Here is a 20,407-nt window from a genome sequence, read left to right on the forward strand (position 1 = left end):
CCGCTGTAAACAAGCAGCCATTGGAAAATGATTGCGTATTCCAAGAAATATCCTCGATACATTTTAGCTGTGCCATGTAGTGTAGAATCTTCTCTTCGCGAAGAAAGTTGTAGAAATAGTGCTGTATTGTCCCAAGCTTCATTCATCGGGTGTAATAGTATTGTAAGAAAAAAATCGAGTTGGAAACATGGAATCCGGGCTCAACTGCAAGCGGAAAGAAATTACAACAACTTCCAAGAAGCGACAGGAAGATGGCAGACAATTCTGTCTAAATTCATCTCCTGAAGATACCATCCAAGATTGTTCGCCAAAAAAGCAGCTTATGACGGACTTTGATCTGATGATGATTCTCAAGAGGAAGAAAAACATTTACCGTCGCACCGGTAGTGATATCGATGTAGTAAAAAGAAATGATGATCAGATACTGGAGCTCTTGGAAACGATGCAACAGGCAGCCGACCAGGACCGACAGCTCAACCGCGCCAATAAACCGGCCACAAAAAAGATCGCCCTGCTGAAGCATTTCATGTCGCAATTGATCAAGAAAGATCTACAGCTGCCTTTGCTGGAGCGTAATGTGTTGAACGTACTGGCGGATTGGATTTCACCACTACCCAGCAAAGCGCTGCCATGTTTGCAGATTCGTGAAGGCATCCTCAAGATGTTGGGTGAATTTCCTTCCATCGAAAAATCGTACCTTAAACAGTCCGGCATAGGCAAGGCGGTCATGTATCTGTACAAACATCCAGACGAAACGAATGCAAACCGCAAGCGAGCCGGAGAATTGATCCACGGTTGGTTTCGAACGATCTATAATGTTAATATCGAATTGAAAGCGATGTCTCGTGAAGAACGCCAGCAGCTTGAAATGAAACAAATGCCTGCTAACAAGCGAAAAACGATGGACAGTCTGCCATCCGCAGGATGTGATCAGCTAGACGAGGCCCTATGGTTAGACAAGGGAGAAAGAGGCACTGGGCACCCGGGCGATAGAGACTGGGTAGGGCGGGCACGTGTTCCAATGCCGTCCGACAAAGCGTACGTTGTGCGACCAAAATCGAAAATTGATGTTGATATCTGTACAGCGTCAAAAAAGCAACTGAACCGCTATGAGAAGCATCTCAAAAATTTTAACGACCAGAAAAGAAAGAGCAAAATGCGTCCTTTGGTAAATCTATCCAACGGGAGCCGAAATTTGGGTGGCTAGAGAGGCTATATTTCTCCACAGAACGCTCGGTGGAGTTCAAGTTTCATAACGATCTAAAGCAAGGATGGAGTTTTTAGGTAAAATAAATAATTATAATATCTTATCCTTTATAGCATGCAATTGTTCTCAGGACAAACTCGTTCATTTCGTTGAATATCAGAATTCAAAAACAAGTAAGTAAAACACATTTTCTCTGCAAGCAAAACTAAAAACAAAATATTATTTAAATGCTTTAAAAACGCAGCACCGGAAAGCAAGAGTTTGACACCCCTAGCTCAGAGCTCGCTGCGATCGGAGTCTTTCCAGCGTTCCACACCTTTTTCTCACTCTCACTCACACAAAGTACCGCACCGATGGCGTTAGCTAGGAGATTGTTCAGCACGCATCTGCTCTCTCAGGGGGTGAAACGTGTCCGCACCAGGGACAGGGTGCGCGCCGTAATTCCCACTTTCTCGTTCACACCACCAGGCAGAGACGGCGCGCGCTAACGTCAGCTTCGGGCTGTTCGGTCCGACCGACCTGCAACTTCGTGAGTACGCTCCTCTGCAACAAAACAACAGTCCCACAGCCGCATTTGTCTATTAGATTCGTTTCTGTTTGCGCGCATCGTCGTCAGGTCCTCCACAGGAAGCAAGGCTCCGGGAACAGCGCGGTTGGGAGCAGACAGTATTAAATGTGCATTTCCCTCCCGCACGAAGCGACCGCAGGAAGCATACGCCAGTGTGACAATGCAAATCAAGCCGGAATCATCCCCAATAATGAGTTCGCCGCTGAAAGCGCTGGTCGAGTTTCTGCGGCTCATCTACGCCAAGTGCTACCGTAAGGTGGTCCGAGAATGCAACCAGTAAGTTGTTCTGTGTGTGTGTGTGTGTGTGTGTGTGCTGCTTTTGTGTTCAGTTCTTGTGCATCTTTGTGTTTCGTGCTTTCCAAGACAGTGCAGTTGCGCGTCGCCGTCATATTAAAAGTCGTGTTTTTTTCGTTGGTGTGCGCCTTTCCATCTCAGATGAAAAGTCAACGGCAAAACTCATGAACCGTGCCGTGGAAAACCCGATTTTTTTTTCGCTGTGCAACCCCCAACAGAGCTTTAAACCAACCTCAATCGGCGTTTCGTTGTCGGCCACCTCTTCAGCATACATAAACGCGCGTCCGCGATGTGTTAGGGTATGATTGCGGACCGAACCCAAACCCCCGTAAAAAGCAACCAACGGTGGCGAATCAGCTGCTCAGTACAGAAAAAGGAGGTGAAAGTGAACCGCCGGTTTTGCTATTGTTTCGCAAGCCATACGTGCGTCTGTGTGTGCTTGTGTACATAAAAACACATCCAAAGGCGACACACGACAGCAATCGTCTCCCTGGATCGTTGGTGTCTAATCGAAAATTGATATCATTCACCTTCTCTCTCTCTCTCTCTCTCCCTCTCATACGCCAACATAGGGCTATAGGAAACTGTATCGAAACTAATAAGTGTGTATGGCCTGCCACGATGATAAACCATTGCGCCAATCCGGACTTCCCTTGCCAAAAAACTGTGGAATGTAATTTTGGTGTGATTGTCATGAATTAGAAATATCGATCCAAGTATACCGAGGCACCGAACACCCAATGCGAACAGTGTGTATGTATAAAGCTGGGATGGGGAGGAGAGGGCTCAACCTCAAAAATAAACAAGTTATGGCTATAACCCCTATAGAAAAAAAGCGACCACATCCACAGCAAAAACGAATTTTCGACGATGGTACATAAATTCGGTCAACAGCTTTGGTGGTTTTTGCTATCGATCGCATGTACGCAAACATTGAAACAAAGAGGGGAGGGTGCGAGAAGAAAAGGAAGGAAAACGGAAAGATAGGTCAGTTTCGGTACTGAACTTCGGTTGCTGTGATGCATACGCTTTGCAGGCAGCATTTCCGCACTGAACCAATGATACAAATGCACGATGAACGCATTTAACTAACTACGATAACGTTTGACTTTGTGTGCGTGTTATTGCATCGAATACTGGCTGTGTGTATTTTAGTAGAATAGTTCTAGCACAGCGTAGCAATAAGAAATGCATAATGCATTTCTTATACACACATCCAGCGCACGTTCGTTACGTAGAAATGCAAAGAACGCAACAGCAACAACAAAACGTGGTTCCCCTTTCCTGCGGATACGCAAAGCGCACAAGCGCCGCACAAGTGTAAATAACCTAACAAAGCAATTTTGATTGTTGACCGGACTGCTTCACACCTTCTCGGCGGCACACGGGCACGTGCGCTAACTCGACAACAAAATGCTCATCAAATAATGTGGAACACGAGGTGGTGATAAAGTGGCATGGTTCCTTTGTCAAACGCACGAAGATTGTATTTCCGGCCGCTAAAGATGTTGTCAATGGTGGTGGTAGCAAGTGCCCGGTAAAAATTAAGCAATTTATCTTACAAACCACCACGGCACACGGTTGTTGGAATTGACGGTAGCCTATCGGTAGATCAGCATTTGACACACATCGTTTTGCCGCAGGCTTGGCGGTAGCCGGTTGGCATTTGAAGGACGGATTTAGCTTTGTAACCTGTTTTTTATATGTTTTTCAGGAGGGACATTTAGTGCTTTAAAAATATGTAAATATATAAATTCAAAACACCAGCATATTTATGCATTTATGCATAGCGATGCTGCGATCATGCACAATATATATGCTCATCTCAGCATGCAGCTGGAGGCGTGCGATTGGTATCACTGGCAAGAAGGTTACCGATAGTCCTCCGATGAACCATAGTGCGGTCAAGTGCGTAGAAATGGTCCACCAACCTCCCCAATATGGAGTAACTGCTTCGATAATATGTCGCTTATCAGCATGATAATGTTTTGTTTGTTGGTTATTGATCGTGCGATTACTAATCCGTTGGGGCTGCGTTAAATTAACTCTTATCTTTTATTTACCAACCAACGTACGAAACGATTGAACAAACTTATTATGATTATAACAGCGTGTATGTACATTGGAAGATGTCTTGAAAATTAAAACCTCCACGTGTGTTTGTCCAATCACCTCTCGTTAACAAACATCTCACCAATTATCAAACGATCAACGCGAACGTGTTCGTAACAAGCATTAGCTCATTTTGTTTCAGCCCACCGTCACACGATAGGCAGCTATCACATGCACATCTCACACACCTTTTCCCCGTTGCATAAGGGGTGCCCCAGGTCGACTGAGGGCTTGTGGGCCTTGTGACCTTGTCACCATCGCACTCGAAGGGGGGGGGGGGGGGAGAGGACAGTTCATGTTTGTGGTCGTGACACGATCAAACAGACGCACGAGGGCACACTTGTACACTTGCGAGGGACAAATAGGATATGGCTGCTAGCTCTGTTTACACAGTACTGCAGCTCTGACGTAAAAGATCTCTTCCCTTCCGTCTCTTGCTGTTGTCGCCATTCGCACTTTGGCAAGTTCCCTTCAGTGCCAGCCACTCCATCGTCAGCGAGCGTTTTGGAAAATTGCATGAATCGGCGTGCAGTTATGAAACACGCAAGTTACAACGCACGGTACAACAACGTTCAGCCGGCCAGGTCAACCGGCCGGTCTGCGAAGGACGTTCACTCTTGCTGCCAAACCACCACCCTCATTATGATCAACGATCGACGAGTGTGCGCGCCTGGAAAGGGCCACCCAAAAGGGATACCCTACTCAAGTGAAGGATTTTAGCTGATCGAAAGAGAGAGAAAGAGGTTGAAAAGTGAAACCTGAAACAAAATGCGACAGACGATTATCAATCAAACGTTAGTTTCGCCAGTTTCGATGTCGTCGAACTTTGTGGGTCGTTTGTGGGCTAGCCAGCTTTTGCGCTACATCTCGTTACAACATATCTTGCCTTGAGATTAAACAAAGATCACATTACTCTGTGATCGACGTAACGAAGGTTGGAGTAGGGAATGGTCGAACGATCCTACGCAGTGGTCACTATTGTGTATTGGTAACTGACCTAAAATGTCCTACTCCCTGCTGACCCGCTGGCAGGGCTCATCAACACTTGAGAATTCAATCGAACCGTTTTCTCGTAACCTCACGACTGATCATTAAGCAGCTTAAAACAATCAGGGGGGAGGGGGGTGGGGGACGGCCAACTTCCCATCGCATATCCCCCTCCTCATTTTTTCTCTGGGTCCTCCATCTGACTAATTCATTTTAAATCACCTGCGCTCTTAGTCTTTTTGCTCGGAGGCTACAAACCTATCAGCTGGTGGCTATGGCTAGGCATATCAGCACCATTAATTTGCCTGTCATTAGATAAACTCTCCGATCACCCTCTCCGAAGCGACGGGTTGAGAGCATGTGGCACCCCCCATTAGCCCCGGTGACTTCTGCATTCTTCTGTGTTGGCAACGTTTCGGGTAGGGAATTTGGGAATGATTTTAGCGGCGTGCATTAATTAATCTTCCCTTTCCTTAACAGTAGCTCTTAAATTGGTTAGCTTTTCAATGGCTCAGCAACAGCTTGCGGCTGTCGTAATGTGGTTTCCGACCGAACCAACAAAATTCGTGAGATATTCGAGACTGGCTGTGAGGCCTGGGAGTCTAATCCTGTGATGATGCTGTGTGTAACCCTTTTCCATTGTGTTTGGGTTGGGGAGGGGGGGTATTGTTTTACACACGCTCCATATCCAAAAAGCTGCTATTAAATGCACATTAGGTATCACACTCGCGTGGTAGTGATACTGGAGAGACGAGTGTTTATTACATTACCAACTGCTGCTGTACGACGATCCATTTCAACGTGCGTGTTTTTATCGGTGTGTTAACTGCAGTAATGGATATTTTTTCATGTCCGGTGTCATTTTTCTTCGTTCAAACTCCTGCTACGCGGAACCGTTTGGGCATCATGTATACTTTTTCTGATGTCATGTCGCTTCCACTACATCTTCAAACTACACATTTAGACTAATGGTTTCTGTCGGCTTGTTAGGATTTTTTATCCCGTCTTATCGAAGCTCTTGAAAGACCTTGAAGATCTGAAGGAAGAGGAGTTTGCAAAGGAAGAGTTATCGTGTGATGCACCCGCACGGAGCAGGTTGAGCTCCACCGAGAAACTCTCCACACGGCCAGCGATCCTCTCACGATCTCTCTCTCTCTCTCTCTCTCTCTCTCTCTCTCTCTCTCTCTCTCTCTCTCTCTCTCTCTCTCTCTCTCTCTATCTCTCTCGTTCGCTGTCCTCGCTGTAGCTCCATGCAAGCAGTCTTAACAAGCCGAGCTTTCCTCATTTCTGAGCATCCAAAACTTGTAATCTTCCAGCCAAGCCTTAACGCAACGCCCCACTCCCAGGCATATCGTCCTCGGCATATCTCACACCCAGCTGCGGGAAGAGCTGCCTGCGAGCACGTGGAGCAGCGTACGCGGTGGTGATGATCTCCGATGACGCTTCAACACAACCACCAGCACCGAACACGGCACGATCGTTCGGCTTCAACTGCTGTAACTCGCCATCGTTCGTAGCAGTTACGAAACCTGCTGTAACGGCTACGCGATCGGTCAGTCTGCTTGAACTCCACTGGAGCTCTACACACAGGGGCGCGCGCGTGCGTTGATCTTCGTCTGGCTTCAGTTGCTGCAGACGCGAATTGCTCGCAATGTAATTGACGTGGCGGGCGTGCGTGCGTGCTTGGTTCAGTGTTCGCATACGGAGAAGTTCCACATTCCAGCACAGGTGGCCACTTTCTCCAAGAAGGTGGTGCTTCCCGGTGAGCTGCCCGGTTGAGGTTTCAGTGGCCGTGTTCGAAATCTCGATCTGATCAGTGTATAAGGAATAGAAAACAAGGTATTTTGGGCTGATAAAGTGTGTGCGAATGTGTTTGTGCTACAAACAAAAGTCTAAAAATCTAACGATACTGTGTAATCGGCGTACGATTCATAACAGGTTTTTTGTGCCTTCTTTCTCTCTCTCTCTCTCTCTCTCTCTCTCTGGACCGTTTCCTATATGAAAGCAGGGCAGTGATCTCCATAACAATGATGCGCATTTGTGCTTATGTGTTTCTGGTTCCCACTCCTCTGCGTTGCGTGCTACTTCGGTTTGTTGTTCTCCCTGCATTACAGGGTTTCCCACGATTTATTGGTCGGTTCCCATCAATTTTTGGTGGGTTCTCATATTTTTTTGGTGCGTTCCCACGAATTTTTGGTCGCTTCCCAGATTTTTTTAGCCCAATTGTATTGATATCCAATCGGAAAATACCAATAAATTATGGGAACGAACCAAAAATCTATGGGATACGACCAAAAAATCGTGGGAACGCACAAACAAAATCATGGGAACTGACCAATAAATCGTGGGAAACCCTGTATCAGTCCGCACATCGCGATCTTCTCCGTGTGGCAGAATCGGGGGGCAAGCTTTAGCTGATCTTAATATCGATCGCGATCCGCAAAAACTCCTAACAACAACGTTAAAGATCGAGTTTGGGTGGTAGTGTTCATTTTTTTCTGGATTTTCATCATCTCCGTGCTTGTGATTTGCTCCATCAATTGGAGCCCGTTCTCTGCATCGCGGTATGATAGTGATGACGCGCTTGGTGTGGTTGTACGTCCGCGACGGCGAAATATTCAAGTACCTTTCTGTAAAACAATAATGCACTTCAATGTCAGGGGTTTTTGTTTTGTTTTTTTTTGTTTATATGTACATCGTATTGGATTTTCTGTATGCTCTTCAATTATCCAACTTGTATCGCCGGTGGCTCAAGGTTACATTGGACGTCCACATAGTCGTCGTCGTCGTCGTCGTCGTCACGGTTGTTTGCAAATCAATAAAACCATGATTTATTGCACTACATGCGCACTTCGGTCCCTCCCACAAACTGATAGATGAGGGGGTCGTAGTAAAGGGTTGAGGAAAATACACCCACCTCAGATAAAGTGTGTGTTATAGTGGTGTTTGATCGTGTGAATTATAAAGAATGGCTTCAATGGCTCTTGAGCATTAAGTGCAACTTTTGGACCGAATGTCCCTTCAAGTTTAAAATTCCTACATCTTGAGGGTTTGTAAGCTGTCCGGCATATCCAGTAGCTCCTGGAATAAGCTACACCCTTCGACCAGTATTCTTGCTGCGGAATTCTTGTGCAGCTTAGCGTTTTAGTACCTTTTGTTTATAGACGGAGAGCTAATTGAAGGTCATTTTCGAATGTCCGGTCATAAACAGCACATGGAGTTAGCCCGTGCGGATGTCCGAACTCAAGAAAAGGTCTCAACATATCCTCATTGAAGTGTCGTACTCTACGTATTCTCTTCAATGGTTCCACGGATGTTTATCACGTGTGATCGACGAGGGTGGTCCTCGAAGGTATTGATAGGATGCAATAGAAAATTCCATTCGTAGCAGCTCACCAATCGTTTACTTGGGTAGAATTTTCTGTGGAGTGTATTATTAGATCGTTAAACCCATTAAATGCTGGGGAAAGGGACAATTATAGACTGTGAAGTGGTGGACCTGATAATGGAGATTTAGGTGTTTGCTGAATTGCTGGAGATATACTACACTGCAGGACAGACGAACTTAATGAGATTTTGAGGCCTTCAATATTCAACTAATTCCCACATGACTAACACTGCTGATGCCGCCCCTTTTTTCATGAACTCTTTGGGAAAAGCTTGGAATTCACAAAACCGAAATTCCTACGACCTCCATCATATCCAGCCTTTGTTAATGTTTGACCCATCCCCACAGGTTCCCTTGCCGCTCCTTTAATCGTTATCCTCCTCTCGTTTCCACAGACAGATGAGTTACGCTATACGCAGGCTGCTGCGTGCAGCCATGTGCGTGTTTAGCTGGTTCGTCATGCCCTACTCGCAGTGCGTAAGCGGTCGAATAGAGCGCCGCAAACTCCCACCAATCGAAGATCCGCTGCTGCTCCTGTCGGCCACCGTGCTTGCCGAGCGCATCCGCAAGCGCGAGATACGCAGCGAGGACGTGGTCCGTACGTACATCCAACGGTGCCAGCAGGTGAACCCGCTGCTAAACGCCATCGTCGAGGATCGTTTCGAAGCAGCACTGGAAGAGGCACAGGAAGTCGACCGTCAGCTTGCGAAGGGTACGCTCGGACCCGCGGAAGAGTTAGCCCGCACCAAACCCCTGCTCGGACTGCCGGTTTCGATCAAGGAAAGCTTAGCGGTCGAGGGCATGAGCAACACGGCCGGTCGAAAGCTGCGCGAAAAGAAGGTCGCACTCAGTGATGCGCCCGTCGTGCACCAGATTAAGCGGGCCGGTGGTATTGTGCTGCTCGTAAGCAACACGCCCGAACTGTGCCTGTGCTGGGAAACGTACAACCAGTGCACGGGTCTAACGCGCAACCCGTACAACCTGCAGCGCACTGCGGGCGGATCGTCCGGCGGTGAGGCCGCACTGATTGCGGCGGCCGGATCGCTGCTCGGCGTTACGACCGATATTGCCGGCTCTTCGCGCCTACCAGCCATGTTTACTGGCGTGTTTGGCCATAAACCTTCACCGTACGTGGTGTCACCGTACGGGCACCATCCGTCCTGTGACGATGAGAACTGGGGCAGCTTCTTCACGCCGGGTGCCATGTGCCGGTATGCGGAGGATTTGCCGCTCCTGCTGGAAGCGATGCGCGATCCGGACGGTACGCCCGTCACGCTGCACAAACCGGTACCGATCGGGGCGCTCAAATGCTACTACATGGAGAACGATGGACCGTCCGGTTTGACGCGCCCGATCGATGCCGACATCGTGCAGGCGATCCGCGACGTGGCGGCCCATCTGAACGCACAGCGCGTCAACCTCAAGCGGCTGCGCTGGACGCTGGACATTTCGGTGTGCAAGATGCTGCGCATGAAGAACGTGGAAACGATCTACAGCCCACAGGCGAACGGCAAGCCGGACACGACGATGAGGCGGGAGGTGTTCAAGTATCTGCTCGGCATGTCGAAGTCCGATCTGCCCTCGGTCATGATCGGCCCGATGCAGCACATCGTGAACAACTACATACCCCAGTCCCGGCTCGACTTTCTCGATGCGCAGACGGAGAAGCTGCGCAAGGACTTTATCGATCTGCTCGGCACGGACGGGGTGTTCATCTATCCCGGCTTCCCGAACACGGCCCACCGGCACTATCGCATCTTTCACAAGCTGGTCGACACGACGTACATGATGGTGTTCAACACCGTCGGGCTGCCGGCCGCCTCCTGCATGGTCGGGTTCGATCGCGAGAAGCTCCCGATCGGCGTACAGGTAAGGGAGGGTCAACCACACACGTGCTGTCTTGTGGCGATGCTGAATTGAATTTGCATTTGCTCTTCCAGATTGTCGCTGCCCCCGGACAGGATCATCTTATCTTTGCCGTGGCCAAAGAGCTAGAACGACGGTTCGGTGGTTGGGTGGCTCCTGTCTAGATTGGGAGGGGGTTTTCAACCCGCAACAACCCAGGAGACACACACCCACACACCAGCAAATGCGCGGCCCAGCCGTCAACAATGAGATTGTGATTTTTTCGAGCTTAATCTAAGATTTCCTGTAACTGTTTTCTTTCTGTTTTTGATTGTTGTTACTTCGTTGTTTTCTTTGGAACTGTTTCCGCCTCTGTATATGTGTATGTGTGTGTATGTACATTGTTTCGTAGTACGGACTTTTCACTGCAATATTTCGATAAATTGTTATTTTCATTAAAAAAAAGCGCGTCTCTCTACTGTTGATCAATTGGATACATTCCGCCGGAGTTTTAAAACAAAGAAAAGACGGCTCTTTAATCTTCCAACGCGCGTAATGTTGATATCGTTATCGTTAGCATGTGTGTTAGCAGCATCATTGTGGTTGTGTTTATCAAAAGACAAAACTAGTATGAACGCAAATGGAAAAGTAACAAGAGACTGGTTGGCAATAGGAACGGGCCACAGAGGATAGTGATACATTCAATGTTAAAAAATACAGTGGACAACTGATAGTTTTAGTGATACAAATAATAAAACTGAGTACATAATGTTTAACCGTTGTTTAATCTATCTTCCGGTGGGGGGGAACAAACAACAGCATTCGAAATGAGATTGTGTCACCATGAACCTTCCATCGGTAATTTCCACGTGGTGTACGCTTGTATGTAGTTTATTCTCCGGGGTTGATATTGTACGACAGTTTGAATAGCAATAGTACTGGTAATAGTTGCAATGGTACGTACTGTTTGCGATAATACAAAACGAATAGTATGACGATGGCTGTGGATGGTGGTGGGGCTACCTAAAATGGATACTAGCGACAGGTGGGCCTGCTTCAAACGTGGCAGCAGCCGCCACCATCGTCCTCCTCCTCCTCCTTCTCCTCCTCCTCGTCGTCGTCGTTGTGTTTTATGCCACCCCTTGTTGCCGCCTTCCGGATTGATTGCGCCTTTCCCTTTGCCACGCCCGAACGCTGATCACGTGAGAATGGTATCGTCCAGCTCCTCCTCCTTGCCGGCGGCCTGCATTGCCACCTTGCGCAGCACCTTGCTGACGACCTCGCTGAGCGATTCCCGTGCGCCCGGCTCGAGCAGCGTCAGGCAGCGCTGATGGAAGTCCTCCCCATCCCGCAGCCGCAGCACGTGCACCAGCGCAATCTCCGAGTTCGAGCGCACGTACCCATTCTTTTCCTTCGTTCCGTTGACCAGCATCGGAATGGCGAGCTTCAGATACTCGGGCGCGATCCGTTCCGCCGGCACGACGCGCGCCAGATAGGTGCAGGTTTTGGCGAGCAGCTGCTTCACCTCGTTGCTGCTGTGGTTCATCGACTTGACGAACGGGGCGATGAGGGCGGTGCACAGCTTGGCCCCGTCGTCCGCCATGCCGTACTGCAGCAGATAGCCACCGGCCCGCACCCCGTTCATCGCGACCGGTATCTTGTCCGACACGAGCGCCCCCGTGATGACTTTGCAGATTTTCGTCTCATACTTCGGCAGCACGATGGCGGCCGGGTATTCCTTCAGCGCGACAAACAGGGCCGCCGTGCGGCCGTGCCGCAGCGTAGCATCATCCCCATAGTCCTCGTTCAGCAGGTGGTTCGTGAGGGCGTCGTCCACCTGGTCGGGCGTTAGCCAGCGGCACAGCGCACCGAAACAACCGGCTGCCGCCGCCCGACTAACGTCCTCCGTGTAGTCCAGCATCCCTGCCAGCGTGGTGTAGATCTGTTTGCGCAACGGTTCCGTCATCTTATCGCCGGCCGGCGTCACAATGCCGCGGAGCGCCTGCAGCATCGTCTCGCGCACCGCCGAATCGTCCGCATTTTTGATGCCGTTGTGCATTTCGACAAACAGTGGATCGGGCCGGGTGTGGATGACGATCAGCTCGGCCAGTGCATGGCCCGCCTTGATGCGCACGAGGCGGGCCGGGTCGTGCAGTGCCTTCAGGAAGGTGGTCTGCAGCTGGGGCAGGAACTGCTTCAGCATAATGCCCACCTTGTGCAGCAGGATGGCGAGCGTTTCGAGGACGGCCGCCTTCACGCCCGCATTGAACCGATCGCCCAGGATGCGGATGAGCGGCCCGGTGATGTGCACGACCGACGGTTGCAGCGAGGCCGGCGAGGTTAGCTTAATCACCTCGCCCAACCCTTGGGCCGCATTTTCCTTCTCCTCGGGCAGCCCGTTCAGTATGGCTTCGCGGAACACGGGCAGCAGGGGTGTGATGCCCTTCGGTAGGCAGAAGCCGGGCAGTTCGCCACCCTTCGGCAGGTCGCTGCTGGCAAACTTTACCGCCTGCCGCACGTCCGTCACGTGTGCGATCTGTTGCGCAGAATCCAGCGTCTTCGTGACCGCGTTCAGCGCGTCCCACGACGGTTGCAGCACGTCGCGATCGCTGTCGGCCAGCAGCCAGAGCAGGCCACGCAGCAGCTGCGGCACGTACTGCGAGTAGTCGCCGGGGGAGTGGGTACAGAACGCGCACAGCAGCGTGGCGGCGGCACGGCGCGTTTCGGGCGTTTCCGACTTGGTCGACTCCATCACCGTGTCCATGATCGTGCGGATGCCCACCTCATCGCTGACCGAGAGGATGACCGCCTGGCAGTACTCGAGCTCCTGCACCTCCTCCGGCGTGCCCTGTGCACCGGCCAGGGCAGCGAGCAGGGCGGGCAGTATCTTGGGCAGATACTTGGTGAGCGCTTCCCCGGCGACGGACGCCAATATCGAGAGGGCTTTCGTGTTGACCGGCTTGGCCGTTAGCTGGGGAATAAGGTACGGCAGTACCACGCGCGATTTAATCGCCATTACCTGCCGCAACCCGTCCAGCGTCCATTCGGCTACGTCCGGATCGGGATCGCCCAAGCTTTCCAGCATCGAGGGAAGGATGTCCTCCAGCGCCCGGGCACCGACCGTCGTGTGCAGCGAATCGAACGTCTTTGCCGCGGCGTGTCGCACTTCGGGCAGAGGGTCGGCTAGCGCTTTGCGCACCGTCGGCACCAGACTGTTCACGAACGTAAGCACCATGTCGCGCGACGTCGAAGCCATTATCTCGGACAGCCCAATACAGACGCCCTGCCGCTGGTCGGCCTGGTCCGAGCTGAGCCCCCGCTCCAGTATCGGAATAATCTCCGGCAGTACGCGCTCGCCCAGCTTGCGCACCAAATCACCCAGCGTGCGGGCGGCCACCTGCCGCTTGTCGTAGCTCGTGCTGGCCAAACAGCCCAGCAGCAGCGAGAAGAGCGTGGGCAGAATTTCGCGCAACGTGCGCGGCGTGTTCGTCACGACCACCTTCCACACGTGCAGCGCGGCCTGGCGCACCATCAGCGACACGTCGCTGCGGCCCATGTACAGCCCGGCCAGCACGCGATTGCGCCGGTCGGCGCCCAAGCTGCGGATGATCGCTTTGTGGCTCTGCTCCGTGCCGAAATTGTCGTCCTCGGACGCCGTCTGCGTGGTCATCTTGCCCGACACGCCCGAAATCTTGTACAGCAGGTCGCCCAGCAGCTGCACCGAGCTGTACCGGATGCGCCAGTTGTCATCGAACAGGCCCTTCTCCAGCTCGGGCAGCAGCAGCGTGATGGCCGACTCGGCGTACAGGTTCACGATGCGCTGGCCCGCCTTCAGGGCCGTGTCGCGCACGTACTCGTTCTCGTCGGCCAGCGCCTTCAGGATCGGGTTGATGATCTGCCCAATGTACGGCGTGAAGTCGTTCGGGAACGCCGACGGCATGTAGATGAACATCATGATGTAGCCGTCCTTGACGTGCGGCGCAATGTCCGTCCGCTCGGCGGTGGCAATAATTTCCGGCATCAGCTTGTGCAGCTTCTCCACGCCCAGCCCGCCGACCACCTCGGACAGGCCCTGGGCGGCGCCGGACCGGTCCACGCTGCTCGACTCGGACGTGAGCGTTTGCATCAGCCACGGCAGCAGATCCTCGAACGAAGATTCGCCCATGCCGCGCACCATGGCGCCGAGCGCACGGGCCGACACACCGCGCACCTCCGGCACGGGGTCGAGCAGCGACGTCTTCAGCCCCGGGATGATGTTCGGCAGGTAGGGCGTCAGGTCCTTCTGGTCCGTCAGCGAGTACATGTTGCCGATGATCTGGGCCGCCATTTTGCGCGTCTCCGTCGACCGGTCCATGAAGGCGCGCTGCACCACCGGCATGATGAGGGCCAGCGACGGTGCATCGATGAAGTGCACGAACTTCGTCTCGAGCAGCGACTGCAGACAGGCGGACGTCTTGCTCGACGGATCCTCCAGCGCCGTCAGCAGCACCGGTACGATCGCTTGAATCTCCGGATTCTTGATCACGCTACCGATCACGCGCAGCGCATTGGCGCCCGCTTCCTGCACCTTGATGTGCGAATCGCCCAGCACCTCCATCAGCTTCGGCACGATGCTGGGCAGGCAGGAGGACAGCTGCTTCGGCGCACAGAACGCCATCGAACCGAGCAGCTCGACCGACGCCGTTTTCGTGCGCCACGAATCCTCATCGAGCGCGTTCAGCAGCGAGGGCAGCACCAGCTTCACACCGTGCGCCGACAGCTTGGCCATCACCGTTTTGGCACACTCGTCCGCCGCCTGCCGCACGTACACCGACGAGTCGCCGAAGCACTGCAGCAGATGCGGCAGCACGTGCACGATGTACGGCTCGAACAGTCGGCCGAGCGTGCTGCACAGCATCTCGAACGCAAACAGCGCACCCTCGCGGTACTTGAAGTTCTTCTTGTCCTGGATGTACTGCGTCAGCTTGGACATAATGTCCAGCTGCTTGAGCGACAGGATGCCGAGCCCCTTCACCACGCCGGCAATGCCGTAGGCGGCACCGCGCCGCACACCGTACTTCTCCGACTTGACCAGCTGCTGCAGCAGCTTCTTCACAATCTCCGGCGCCCGGTCCTTCACGGCCGGTATCAGATGCGGGATACAGTTGGCCACCGCTTCCTGCACCTGCTGCGAAGGGGTTTCCAGTGCCGCCAGCAACCGATCGATGATGGGCTGGATGCGTTCGTCCTCGCGATCCAAGTGGCGCGCGAGCGAACCCATCAGAATCACGACCGCCTGGCGGATGTTATCGTACGCGCCCTTGCTCGGCGCCTTGTCCAGGAAGTACTCGAACGTGGGCAGCAGATACGTCACGTTCTCCTTGCCGTGGTGATCGACGATCGCCAGCGACGCGGCCAGCATCTCCTTGTGCACAATCTCCTGCCGATCGCGCAAACCGAATCGCACCATAAACTGGATCACGCTCTTCACCAGCTCGGGCGTAAGGAAGGGCGAAATGCTGCCCAGCGCAATGGCGACGCCACGCCGCGGTCCCCACGGATCAATGGCCGGCTCGATCTCGCGATCGAACTGGTCCAGCTTGGCCGGTATCATGACCACCTTCTCCCGGTAGATCTCGAGCAGCTGCTCCACCACACCCTCGATCGTGGACGAGTCCTCGACCAGGATCGACACCAGCGCGGCCGCCGCAGCCTTCTGCACGCACAGCTCCGGATGGATGATGTCCTTCATCAGCTCGTCCGCCATCACGATCGGCACCTCGTACCCGCCGTCCTGCCAAATGCCCGTCGCGAGCAGCTTAATGTCCGGCGACAGATCGTGCTTCGCCACCCACAGGCGGCGCGTTAACCGCAGCCCAAACTCGTAATCATCCGCTATCGAGGGCAGCACATCGATCATGATGGCAAGGGCGCGCAGCGACACGTCCCGCACCGCGTCCAGCTCCTCCTGCAGTGCTACCAGCAGCGCATCGATCTCGCGCAGATCGGCCCGCGCAGTGTACTCGCGCCCGGAGCAACTCTCCGCCACGTCCAGCAGTGCAGCGACGGCCTGCGTTTGCACCCGCCCCCGGTGCTGCTGCACCAACCGCAGCAGCAACCGCAGCATCTCCAACCGTGGCATGTACGCGGGATGGTAAACGTCTGCCAGATCCTTCCCGTCGACCGTGTCGCCCTTCAGCTGTGCATGGTACGCGATGATCTGCACGCCGTTGATTAGCAAACTTTCGTCCTTCTTCGCTTCGGGCATCGTGAGGGCGCGCTTGAGAAACTCGAACGTGTAGCTGAAGGCGGGCGCATCCAGCAGGTACCGCTTGCTGCCCTCCTCCTCCCGGTGCACGTTGTACATGTCGATCGTTTCGTCGTACAGCGCCACCAGTATGTCGCTCACCAGCTCGACCAGGTTGGCGGTGCACCAGCTCTCCTCCAGATCGCAGTGCGGCTTGCTCAGCCGGATCGTGGCGATCGCAATGTCGCGGCCCAGCTCCGCCCGCTCCTCGCCGAAGCAGATGTCCTTCAGGCGGAAGTACAGCTTCACCATGGCCGGTGCGGCCAGCGGCGAGGAAAACACGCGCAGCACCGAGGGCAGCAGGGCGGGGAAGAACAGTGGCAGCTGCTTTGGCGTACCCTTGGCCGCGCCCTCGATCTGCGAGATCAGCGTCGTGATGGTGTCGTGCAGCGCCTTTAGCCGTGCCTTGATGGCGTTTTCCTTCTCGCGCTGCTTGTCGATCACCTCCTTCTGCTTCGGCGTCAGCTGCGGCGGTTTCCACGTGCCTTCCTTGCGCCGTTTCTCCTCCAGCTCGCGGCGCAGCTGCAGCTCTTCCAGCTGCTCTTTGTAGCTAAAAAGGGGAACAATGGAAAGGTAAGCAACAATCAAAACGAAAACGCCACCACCACTCACCTGTACGCTTTGTTTTCGCGTTTGAGATGCGCAGTTTGGATCTGCTCGTCCGCACTCGGTATGACGCTCTTGTCGTACAGCTCCCCGTCCGGCGTCAGGTAGGTAAAGTACTCCTCGTCCGTCACGTTCGACATGCGCGAGTTGTTCAGCTGCTCCGTCACGTTCTTCACCAGCACGGACAGGATCTGCTCCGGGCTGATGCGCGACAGCGTCGCAAGCGTGTTCTCGTACATGGCCGCCGCCTTGTACCCGCTGAAGAACGTCTCCTCGATTTGGGCCGTATTGAGCGCGATAAATTGCTTGCCATTCAGCGCGTACCGCTCGAGAATGCTTTCCCAGAGGTCGCCCCTAACGGACACGGCTGCCGGATGGTGCGAGCAGAGCAACGCCCCGAGCGCCAACGATTGAGCGTCCGGGTTCGCCACACCCTCCACATTGCACACGGTGTAGATGGCATCGACCAGGGCTTGGGCGGGCGGTACGCCCTCCTCCAGCGGTTCCCCTTCGCACTGGATTTTGCTACTCTCGGCGTAGCGCGTCAGCTCCGCCAGCAAACGCTTCGCCAGCGGTACGCCCTGCTCGCTGTTCACGATCTTGGTGACCAGCGGAAGACAGTACCGGCGCACCTTGGTCTGCGCTGACATGGCGCAAATCGTGGCCGCTCGTATGAGAGGATCGATTGCGCTGTCGCCGCCCTTCAGCTCGTTCCGGTGTTTGATAAGCAGCTGCTCGCAGATTACCATCACGTAGCAGCGCGTCTCCGCGTTCGTGGTCGAGAGGAACCGTTCGCTGAGGAACGGCGACTTGCCCGTGTCGAGCACGATGTTCCAAAAGTCTTTCAGCTTCTCGCATACGCTACCGTTCGTTAGGAGCAGGATGCAGGCGGCACCGACACCCTCCGACACGACGGGCGTCTGGGCCGGGCTTTGGGCGGCCCGTTCCACGATCTTCGACAGTGTCGCGGTAAAGTCGGCCCCGCTCGGCAGCTTGCCATCGTGCAGGCAGGACAGGAACCACTGCAGGTAGCTCGTGCGGATCGTCTGTGCCTTCGCGTCCATACCCTTCCGGAACAGTTGCACGATTTTGTTGGGAATGTCTCCGCGATGGTACACCGTCCACAGGCCAAACATTTCCAGCGCGTGGCACACGACCTTCTCCTGTATTTCCGCCTCGATCACCTTGGAAAACTGGTCGCAAACGGCGGGCAGGATGGTCTGTACCTTTTGGGGTGGAATTTTGTTGTAGCTTAAATTACCGGCACCCTGGAAGCATCGAGAGTGAGCGAAAGAGAGTTAGACATTGAAAATGAGCCATTTTTTCTAAGAGAATTTTCACCAACCTGTAGCAGATTTATCCTCAGCTCGGCCACCGTAATCTTTCCCCCGGATCCGTTCAGCACGGCAAACACTTCCTTGAGCAACGCCTCGATCGCACCGGCGGTGCCGCACTTGAGTGCGACCTGCTTCAGCGACTCAACCGCTTCCTGGCGCACCGTTTCCTCCTTCGAGGCCAGATTCTGCACCAACGGTTTGCCCAGATCGAGCGCGTAATCGCTCACGTCCAGCTCGAGCTCGTTCACGATTGCACCGACCGCACGGAGGATGACTTCAGCCGACCGCAGCATCGACCGCTGCAGCGCCGGCACCACCACCGTCTTCAGCTCGTCCTTGGTGATGGCTTTGAGCAGTGGCGAGCAGGCGATGATATCGCTCGCGTGCGGTTTCGTCTTCACCGTGATCAAACCCTTCACCAGATGGTCCAACAGTTTGGTCTTGTGCTGGGTCAGTAGCGTTTCCGCCGCCTCCGCCCCTCGCTCCTCTCGCACGAACCGCACGATCGTGCACAGCATCACAATCACGCCGCTGGACGGTTCCGTCGCGAGCAGCCGATCGAAGTAACGCTGGGCGAGACCGTCGTCCCCGCTGGCAAAGAAATCCCGCACGAAGCTATACGCTTTGTCCGACACCTTCTGCATGCCGGACGTCAGGGACAGCTGGTACAGGCCGGCCTGAATGTCGAGCAGCTTGGGGAACTCCTTCTTCCCCACGGCCGTCTCGTGGTCCGCGTGCAGGGCAACCAGGTTGGCCCATCCTAGCGCGAGGGCGGACGCTTGCGCTCCCTTCACCGGTGGCGCACTGGCCAGATCCTTCGTCAGTAGCGCCTTCAGCACGGCGTTGAAGTGTTCGTACGCTAGGTCGGGATGCTGTTTCAGCACCGCCACCAGCAGGTCCCGCACCAGCGCCTGCGATTCCGGATCCTTGTATTTGGTGAGTGTCGTACCGATCACTTTGCATATTCCCCGCACGATGGTCGCGTTAATTCCTGCAAGAAAACGGCACAATTTCACAACACACACACACGCACACAGTCGCAGCACCGGAGACAAAAACAAGGGAAATTGAGGTTAGAATTGGCAGAGGGACACACCACCATCACAACAGAGCGACGGCAGCAGGCGCACGATTACGGCATACCGGTACGCGACACGTCACTCCCCCCACCCGTCACTTACCCGGATTTGGCAGCACCGCAATCACATTCTGGAACAGTTCCGGCCGCTCCTCGGCGGGCACGTTCAGCACTCGGTTCGGCAAGTCTTTCAGGGCCTTAGCAAGCTGTTATGGAAGGCGGGAGGCGTGGAGAAATGGGATGAACAAAAAAAAACTTGGTCAGCCAGCCGCGTCGGCAAATCGAGACGGGGGTAGTAAAAAACACGACAATGATGAGAGAAAATCTCGACTTTTCGCGAACCGACACAGCAAGCCATGACGGCACGGACGAGCCGGAGTCGCTTTTACCTCTGCATCAGCCATTTTTCGCGTACAATTTTGCCGTTTTCAGTGCGCCAATCGTCTGTCGAAAAATCACACACCAAAAAAGTGGACAACTGGGCAAGCAGTGTGTGTGTGTGTGTGTGTGTGCGCCGGAGAGCCGAGAGCTTCTTTTTATTTTTTTACTCCAACCTTCTCCGCCGAGCCAAATCGAGTTTTGACACAACTGCTGTGGCGGCTGTCAAAGATGATGCCGCGATGCCAACGTTCGGCGAAAAGAACTCCCTTTTGCGCGCCTTCCCCGATTCCCCCTCTCTACCTCCGCAAAGCCCGCACA

General features: G+C 53.8%; 3 protein-coding genes across 6 annotated transcripts; 2 read left to right on the plus strand and 1 right to left on the minus strand.

Moving 5' to 3' along the window:
* The first annotated feature begins 187 nt into the window (after nt 1-187).
* LOC121589883 (protein IWS1 homolog) lies at nt 188-1,792 on the plus strand. Its single transcript, XM_041909105.1, has 2 exons — nt 188-1,000; nt 1,676-1,792. Exons 1-2 carry the CDS (start codon nt 188-190, stop codon nt 1,790-1,792), a joined length of 930 nt encoding a protein of 309 aa, XP_041765039.1.
* On the plus strand, nt 1,079-11,177 carry LOC121589352 (fatty-acid amide hydrolase 2-B). Of its 4 annotated transcripts, none has more exons than XM_041908190.1 (6): nt 1,079-1,168; nt 1,321-1,380; nt 1,452-1,736; nt 1,824-2,051; nt 8,952-10,425; nt 10,497-11,177. In XM_041908190.1, the coding sequence occupies exons 4-6, from the start codon at nt 1,936-1,938 to the stop codon at nt 10,584-10,586; spliced, it is 1,680 nt and encodes a 559-aa protein (XP_041764124.1). In that variant the 5' UTR covers nt 1,079-1,168; nt 1,321-1,380; nt 1,452-1,736; nt 1,824-1,935; the 3' UTR covers nt 10,587-11,177. The 4 variants fall into 4 exon arrangements, with proteins under 4 accessions (XP_041764124.1, XP_041764126.1, XP_041764125.1 ...); XM_041908192.1 differs by lacking the exon at nt 1,079-1,168 and adding an exon at nt 2,642-2,822 and having other exon boundaries at nt 1,292-1,380; XM_041908191.1 differs by lacking the exons at nt 1,079-1,168; nt 1,321-1,380; nt 1,452-1,736; nt 1,824-2,051 and adding an exon at nt 6,415-7,007.
* Nucleotides 11,178-11,276: 99 nt separating this feature from the next.
* Nucleotides 11,277-20,340, minus strand: LOC121589350 (eIF-2-alpha kinase activator GCN1). The gene is made up of 5 exons (XM_041908188.1): nt 20,098-20,340; nt 19,812-19,914; nt 18,639-19,621; nt 17,300-18,561; nt 11,277-17,237 (listed from the first exon to the last, which is right to left on the minus strand). Exons 1-5 carry the CDS (start codon nt 20,110-20,112, stop codon nt 11,600-11,602), a joined length of 8,001 nt encoding a protein of 2,666 aa, XP_041764122.1. The 5' UTR covers nt 20,113-20,340; the 3' UTR covers nt 11,277-11,599.
* Between the last annotated feature and the right edge of the window lie 67 nt (nt 20,341-20,407).

The sequence above is a fragment of the Anopheles merus genome, chromosome 2R (assembly GCF_017562075.2).
Source record: "Anopheles merus strain MAF chromosome 2R, AmerM5.1, whole genome shotgun sequence".
NCBI classification, from domain to species: Eukaryota; Metazoa; Arthropoda; class Insecta; order Diptera; family Culicidae; genus Anopheles; species Anopheles merus.